General features: G+C 32.5%; 1 protein-coding gene across 1 annotated transcript in view; it reads right to left on the bottom strand.

Moving 5' to 3' along the window:
- Positions 1-6,216, bottom strand: part of LOC148193360 (GBF-interacting protein 1-like) — a 6,894-nt gene extending 678 nt beyond the window's left edge. Inside the window, exons 1-8 of the mRNA XM_088099406.1 lie at positions 5,933-6,216; positions 5,329-5,372; positions 4,644-4,743; positions 4,116-4,248; positions 3,052-3,641; positions 2,417-2,654; positions 1,742-2,039; positions 9-440 (exon numbers count right to left, since the gene is read on the bottom strand). Of these exons, the coding sequence (XP_087955532.1) occupies positions 9-440; positions 1,742-2,039; positions 2,417-2,654; positions 3,052-3,641; positions 4,116-4,248; positions 4,644-4,743; positions 5,329-5,372; positions 5,933-6,110 (2,013 nt within the window). The 5' untranslated portion in view covers positions 6,111-6,216. The remainder of the gene's footprint in view (positions 1-8; positions 441-1,741; positions 2,040-2,416; positions 2,655-3,051; positions 3,642-4,115; positions 4,249-4,643; positions 4,744-5,328; positions 5,373-5,932) is intronic.
- Positions 6,217-8,759: the final 2,543 nt, after the last annotated feature.

Raw genomic sequence — 8,759 nt, 5'->3', positions numbered from 1 at the left:
AAACCAACCAGCTGTCCTGTTGTATAGATCTGGTTTTCCTTTAACTGTGACACAGCAAGATCTTCATTTCCAGTGGAGCTGCCGGTACTAACTGTTTGTCCTGGCGCATAACCTACAGGTGGAGGGATAAATGACCCAGAAGGAATTCCAATATGACCTGCATTTCCTGTGTTTGCTCCTGCCTTGAACTGGGGGAGTGGGAATTTGATGCCAGCAGCTGTTGGTAGATACATGTTGCCAGCTGATGGCTGTTGAGGGAAACCATTGTGGCTTAAAAATTGGTGTATGGGAGACACATAAATTGGTGGGTAATAGTGGCCATAAGGGAAGAAGTTAGTAGGGTAGGGTGGCCTGAAAATAGAAACTGATTGTGGAGGCACAGGTATAGAACTCTGTAAGGGTGGGGTTGGGCTAGGGGACACAGCCTGAGAACTTGCATTCTGCAACATGAATAGAGAAGTCATAATTAAAAGAATAAACAACATACATATTGACAGTGTGAAGTTTTATTGACCCGACATTCAATTACTAAATGTTACCCGCGGTAAATTCTGTCAACTTTATGATATCTCACAAGCAATACCAAAGATAACTTCTAATTGGTTGATTGCGCAAAAACCTAACCTTTACTCAACACTGCATATCAATTACACTCCTACTAAACGTAATTTCTAGTGTTTAGAAAGGCATACAAGTTCCTAATGATAAAAACCAATAGCAAACAACAAATTCCAGTATAGAATGCACTAAGTTTAATATCTTTTCCTGGCAATGATATTAAGCAGGGCTATGTATTCACAGAATTAGGGGGATAAAAGATGGGGTGTGCAGAGATACAAAACACGCCAGAAAGCTAGACAAACCTTCACTGAAACTTCTCTAAAAAATAGCAAAGAAGATTATGTTTCCATAATTCAAAATCAAATTATGCTAATTTTCATCGGGATAATATGTTGGATGTAAAAACAATACTCCAGATCATCAGGTTCCATATAAGCAGTAAAGTGTTCCAATACAATCAATATCAACTAGCTATCTATCAAACTGTACAAGCTTCATAAGCCAACCTAGGAAAACTTTACTTTCATTACTTTATTTTATAATTTGAACAAAGTATTTTTCTTGCCTCTCACAACTCTTTGGGGTCTGTTTGGGTAAATTTCCTCATAAACACTTCTAGTAAAAGAAAAATAAGGAAAATCGTAACAAGATTCTTCATAAGATAAAACTAGCTTGTGCATAAGTTAAAAATCTGACTTCAGTTCCTATAAATTAACTTATAAGCTAATCTTCTTCTATTTCATTTTCTTTTTATTTTCTTCTCTTGGGACATCGATAATGCGCAGTCTCGTAATTTCACTTCAAATTCCTTGAGTCCTGACTGATGGCACAAAAGTCCATATGTATAATTGACAGTGAACTACTAGGTCATTCCAACATAGGTTCTAAATCATAGGCCAATACTGAAACCATGCATAGGTTAGGAGTTGAAATTCATGTTTACAGTTGTCAATATTTGGTAAAAACATTTAATGCAGAAAGAGAAAGATAGATACTGTACTGATAATGAATCATAGTGCTATCCAATAAATACAGCATCCAAGCTGATTTTCATGAGTTTACAAAGGGAACTGTACTGATAGCTAGGTAGACTCTAGACAAGAGAAACATCAAAGACCACCATGAAATCCAAGCATAGGGAGAAAAGGTTTTAAGCAGTGGAAGATATTAAGAAACTTACAACAAAGTTAGAAAAACGAGATGTATCTTGAGCCTGGGGCTCAGTTCCCTCAAATTGAACCTGCTGAGTCCCTAACATGGTCGACATGAAATTCAAACCGTAGTTCTGAGGGGTTTGAACAGTTGGAAGTTGAGGGCCCTCGGGGGCCAACAAAAGCTCCTTCTTTGGCTGATCAACCTTTGTGTCAGCACCATTTATAGAATTGCCTTCTGTAGCTGGTGTCTTTTCAATCAAATAAGATGTAGAATGTGGATAATCAAGACGATCCCCTTGTGAAGTTAATGATGCATTTTGGTTGCTACATCCAAGACAAGAAATACCATTGAAAAAAAAAATTACATGAGCACACCATGACACAAGTAATACCTTTGTTAACAGGAAGAATAACCAATTAATTCAGCCAAAATAATTCACGAAATAAATAATAACCCAGCCTTATGGTTGCCAAAGGGAGTTGGAAAAGGTAGAAATATTATCTCCATAGCACCAGCTTTCAGGCTGATTATAGTTATTTTGCTAGTGAACAAGTTTGATATAAGAGCACAAAGCTAAAATAATCCAGCCATATAGGGCATAAAAGAAAATACAAGCATGTGTAGCACACACAGATGACAAAAGGGATCTGTAATTTGATATGCATAGAAAAAGCACATGAGAAGCATATGAATTACAAACCTTGAAGTTGCCGCTTCATCACTCACTGGTGAAGGTTCAAGAGCACGAGAAGCATTATTGTCCCCATCAGTTCCACTGTTAGATTTTTCACTTGGGCTAAAGGTATCAAAGCTTCCAAATGTCAGACCACTTTTTAAAGCCTCCGGTACTTGGAAATGGTTTGGAAATGTAACATGTTGCCTTAACTCCGCTGAAGATTGCACACAAGCTTCTGAAGTTGAAACCTCTGTGATATTAGCTGTTTCATAAACATATGTGAGCCCACAAAAAGACATTCTAAGTTGATATAAATAGATATATGTTGAAAAGTATATGTAAAAAAAAATACAAAAAATTGATTTTGTTAGGTTGATTCCTTCCAACATGGAACAGTATCTAAGCAATTAAAATTTGGGTGTTCGCACACAAAAGCAGAACCCATAAAAGTGACATGCTTATTTAAATTATAGGCTCAGTCATCCTGCCTCTAACTTAAAATGCCTTCAGGAACAGTTTCAAAGGTTCTTCCCCTGATTTATGCCCTCCATATGGTAGAATTGTTTGATCAGAAAACCAAGGAATACTTCAACAAGGAAATATAACATGAAGCAACCCTATTACTCAAAAGATTAAACAGATACAAAAGAAAACTTTACCTAGAGGTGGCTGGCTGCCGGAACTAGAAGATGGCCTCAATGAATCATTTGGGGATGGAGATGAAAGTTGTGAGGGCTCAGATAACCGATTATGTTCAACTTCATTTGACTTCTGTGGGGTATTTGTTCTGCTTGTAGAACTCACAGACCCAGATTTATCATTCTTGGATGCTGATAAATCACTAACTTCTTGAACAAGTTTATTTCCTTTAACATGATTTGGTCCAGTGGATATCCGGTTGCTTCCAACTTCCCTGTTGATTGCACCACTGACACCAGAATGCCGGGAGACAGAAGATGCTACAACAGGATCCAAAGAAGAATGGACACCCATGGCAGAAGTTTGAAGTTGATCAGAACTTGACAAAGACTTTCCTTGGTCGGTACTGGTAACTAAGCCAATGGTTTGAGTAAGGAAAGAGGGTGTGGCAACAGCAGCAGCTTGAGGTTGGACACTTTCTTCATAGCCAGTGTCATTACCAGCTGAACTACTTTTAGGTACACTAACAATGGGAGATTGACCAGCAGACACGTGAACAGACTTCCCATTGGATTGATTTGCAGCACCAGGAGGTGCAACAGCTGAAACTCTACAGTTGAAGAAAAAATATTTAAAAGAGGATAATCTAACGATAAAAAAGAATAAACAATTATGTCAATATTAACAATGGTGTATTTCTCATCACACCAACAAACAACTTCAGATATATTGTATTTTGGCAATCCAAGAGTAGAATCTAAGATATTATCAAATTGATTGCAAGTTAATTATCTAAAATCAAAATTACATTACTTCTTCTCTTGGTCGGTCATTGAAGTTATTACAATGTTTTTTTGTTTAACATAAAATTTTAAGCATGACTTCAATGTGAGGTTCGGTCAGAATTTTAGCCAAAAAAGACAATAAAAGTGAAGCCATTCATCAGTCTTATTTTCACTTCTTTTAGAGTCTTGCCTTGTTTTTATCAAATAAATGCAATTTCTTTCCAACATAAATTTTCTCATACTTATAATTAATCTGACAAAAAACCAAATTAAGGAAAATACAAAAATAAAATTGCTACCTTGTAACTTGAGATGTGGTAGTAGTCTTAGTTTTCTGCGATACAGGCTGAGTAGAGGGACCGTGACTTCTCTCTGCAATGTGATTGACTCCATTTTCCCTTCGATTAGCTATGTTCCTCCCACCACCACCATCTAACAACAGACATTTGCAAGATGGTGAAACTGACAAACTAATAAACTAGCAAGAAATTTGCAGGTTCATAGGAGATGTCTCCGCACTAAAGTAGGTTCATGGAAAAAGAAAACAACAGCATAAAAATATAAATGATGGCTATGAAAAGGTAGAAAAGGTACTTCATAGTGCCTTGCTAGGTTCAAAAAGGGTGTGATAGAGCTCAACAAGCAGCAAAAATAAAAGCACAATTCTTAATATTCTTAAAAAGATCTCAGTAACAAGTTATTTTTGGAAGGGAAACTGTGCTAATATCTTGAAAAAATTATCCATGAGTGGAAAAGAATATCCATAATCGAAGAGACAAAACTAATGATAAAGCCCAAAAGTCACTAAAAAGGTGGGGAGATGGTACCAGGAAAGTTAGAGGAATATCCTCCTGAAGCACCCCTTCCCCCCCTCCCTTGTCCACCTTGCTTTATCCTAGGCTCGTCAGAAACCCTGTTGCTCAATCCCTGAAACAATAAACTTAAATCACTCAGGCCAATAAAAATTATTAAAGAGAGAACCATGGGGCAATACAAGCACATTTACTTATAACAGGACATATAAAATTACAGAACATATAGATAAAAGGAAACATATATACGTAATCAAAAAACAAGACCAAAGTCATTTTACTTAGCAAATAATACTATTGCATGATCCCACACGTCATAACAGGCAGGAATCACAGACCCAGAGTAACCAGACCTATTCAGACATTCAAACCCATAGCAACCGACCTACAAGAATCTCAACATGGAGTCTGTCAATCACAGTGCTCACAAGATGACAGAATGGCAACTCATGACACAATGAGAACTATTTCATAGCAGCTCAAAACAATCAAGATAATTAATATACTTCAATTTACTGGATAAACAGGTAAAAGATACATCCACTTCAATCGATCAACTCAAAGGCAGAAGAAGTATATGTCTGCTCCTAACAGTTGAGACAACAAAACTAATCTGTTTCAGCAATTAAACTTTCAAGGGCAGTAATAAACTAACTGAAATAAAAAAGCAGGGCGAATAAGGAGGGAGAGGGAATCTTACCTCCTTCTTTCGGTCACGTCTCCTTCGCACCTCATGAAAAGTATCTGTGAACAAAAAAATAAAAACTCAACATTAAAAAAAGAAGAGAATCTCAAAGATGCCAAAATCACATTTCTTTTCAAGAAATCCTAAATGATTAGGATGCGTAGATAGAGTGCTGAAGCCATTCATTGAGCAACACGTGTGAGCGGTAGCCTGAGAGAAACCATTGAACGCAAAAACAAAACCCTACAAAGACAGCTTTTAACCCCCTGAAGCACTGGTTTACAAAAAAATAAAAAATAAAAACCTTGCTCCAAACATTGAACAGTTAAAAATCAATATTTCAATGTCCAAAGAGGCACACGCAACTCCCCTCAACTCCTACAAAATCAAACAAAAGCTAAACAGCAAAATAAAACAAGTTAAATCAAAACAAATTGTGAAAAGTCGAACTCAACTTCGGAAAGCACCGCTAACTCAAAGTGAAGCTCAGAAAAGTGGGAAGTAGTGTCTCCATTCGTGGATGAAGAGAAAGAGTAGGAATCGAAAGACATAGAGAGAGAGGAGAAAGAGAGAGAGAGTGGATCGAGAAGAGAAGAAAAGAGGGAAAAGTGAAAGGGACCTAAATAGAGAAGCTTCTGAGCGGTTTCGTTGGGATCCATGGAGCATTCTTTGAGGACGGCGTAGATTTCGTCGTCGGTGTGCTGCTTGCCGGTGATCTCGCGGATGTCTTGGATGGTTTTTCGTACATTGTTTGGGATCGGAACCCTAAAAGTGGAAGAGCCACCACCGCCGCTCATCTTTCTGTCTGTAACACAGCAACGAAGGAAGGAGGGACACTCTCTCTGTTCCTCAGACTTTTTTTTATTACAACCCAAACACACACACACACTTACACAATATTAACTTTGAATCATTAATATACGCCAATTCCATTACTGTACCTATTACTCTCTTTTTTTTCAATTTTAAATAATAATTACCACAACTTCATAACTAGGGTTTTCTTTGCCACACACCGTTTCATTATTTTATTATTATTAAAACACCATCCCAGACAACCATACACAATCAATTTAATTTAAATGTAATATTAGATATAAATCTAAGTAAACTATTTTACACACATCATACAAAATAATAATAATAATTAATATTTTCGACAAAACTTGTTAATATTTTTTTACCTCTATTTTAATTTACTAATTCTAGTACTTTTTCACCAAATTTTTATTAAAGAAATTTGTGCTGGCTAATTTTTCTAAGATTGATTATTCATTTACTTTTAAAAGTATAATAATGGAAAGTGTAAAAATTTTACTATAATAATTCTGTTTTCTTTTTTTATTATTAGTTTTCGGTTTTTCTTTTCTGTTAGGTTCGTATTTAAACCTGATGATTATGTTGTCTAAAATATTGATTAAAACGTGATTACAAATTTTATAAGATAAAATATTAATTAAAATCTATTTTTTGACATGAAATCTCAAAATTATAAATTAGAGTTTGTCTTGACTGAACTAATTTTATCGAATTCATCTAATTTAAAATCTACTTAAAGTGTATTTTGTTTAATTCATTTCCAACATAAGGGATTTGATATTTAATAAAATTAATTAGTATTGATAAATGATAAAGGCTAAAATGTTTGTATATTTATTTACCATTAATCAATCATTAACATTGATTTAATTATTGGTAAATGAGAAAGGGTGTTCAACAAGTATTTTTCCTAAATCGTTTATGTTTATTAATATCTCGGGTATTTTTGTTCAGACAAAACTTTTTAGATTCGAATTACTTTCACGTAAAAGATATTTAGTGATCAAGACTTCATATAACTGGCTCAGGATTAATGAGTCTTCAAAGTCTAATTTAACTTTTATAGTTTAAAAATTAAAAATAAGGAGTGGGAAATAAGTTTAAAATTTTTCGTATACGTATTTTAAATTGAACTACAAATTTTATTTAGTATATTTAATTTCAATAAGAATATATTTAAAATAAAGTAAAATTACATGGTCGATATCATGTCAGTGAATAATTAAATGAAGAAAGAAATATTTAACATATTTAATTATGAAAAAATAATTTAAAATTAAATTAGTTACAATTTCGACACCATTCGTAGTAAATTATCATATTAACTTCTTATCACGCTGTAATATTACTACACTGTGATTAACTATGTAATATTTTACATTTGAAATTCACAACTTCACATTTATATATAATGCAAGTGTGTTATTAAATGATATTCAAATAATTTTTGAATTAAATTTCATTTATACTGATATTAGATATTGGGAAGTAATTAACTAAATGTTATACTAATAATTCTATAAACTAAATGACATTTTTTTGTTGGTCATGATATATTTTGAAAACTAGTGATTTTTGTAGTTAATGTAGTTTATATGTAAAACTATTATTTGATCAAACATTTATGTGTTAGTATATTAACAGCTGTATTATTGTTATAAATGACATTTATTTGCAATTACATGGTTTTATAAAGTCAACATTTATAAATTACTTCAAATTTAAATCTTTAAATTTATATATATATATATATATATATATATATATATATATATATATATATATATATATATTAGAAATTATTTATTTAAAAAAATCTTATATTTTATGTTTTCTATATCAAGCTAAATATGATTTTTTTATTGTATAATTTCCTTACATAGCATCTTATATACGTATTTGTCTATTTATAATTTTTTAATAGGTTTTACTTTAAGAAACTCATGTCCTTTTATTCATCAAGTTACCAATATAAATATATACTATAGGATTCTGCAACACACATTAAAGCAATAATAAAATAAAATTAATAGATTTCAATATCCTTTTAACTTAACATCTTCAATCTTGAAACACAAGAGATTCTTATAATAATGTATTTCTCATTGTCTTTTATAAAAATATTTGTAAAAGTTAAGATCATATTTTAGAATTGTATTTAAAATGATGAAAATCGATTATTTTAATAATAATATTTTAAAGTATAAATAAAATTCTTATAAATGAATTTTATTATTTAAAAACACATTATTTCTTTAAACATTTTTTTCTATAGTTATCTTCCTTCTTCATATATTTTCTAACAATATATTTATGTATTGAATATTAGAGATCGTTATGGTGATTATTAAGGCAATTTTTTATTTCTGTTCGATCAGTTTTTCAAATAGAGTAACTTAGTTTTTTGTCCATTTTTTTTATTCGTATGTTCTTTTTGTGTGTGTGTGGACTATCTTAGCTCGTAGCATGTAATGTCCGAGTCTTCTATAAGAATCTTTGTTGATCAGTAATCTTAATGGTGTGATATTTCTTTCAATAATTATATGCTATTAAAATGAGATGCTACAATGCTTGCTAATTGTATCTTAATATGAACATGTGAAGGAAAAGTGATATAAATTGTTACT

Source organism: Vigna umbellata, chromosome 9 (genome assembly GCF_029865625.1).
Source record: "Vigna umbellata cultivar VRB3 chromosome 9, Vumbellata_1.0, whole genome shotgun sequence".
Taxonomy (NCBI): domain Eukaryota; kingdom Viridiplantae; phylum Streptophyta; class Magnoliopsida; order Fabales; family Fabaceae; genus Vigna; species Vigna umbellata.
The sequence above is the reverse complement of the archived record's forward strand: the minus strand, read 5'-3'. Positions and strand labels throughout refer to the sequence as shown.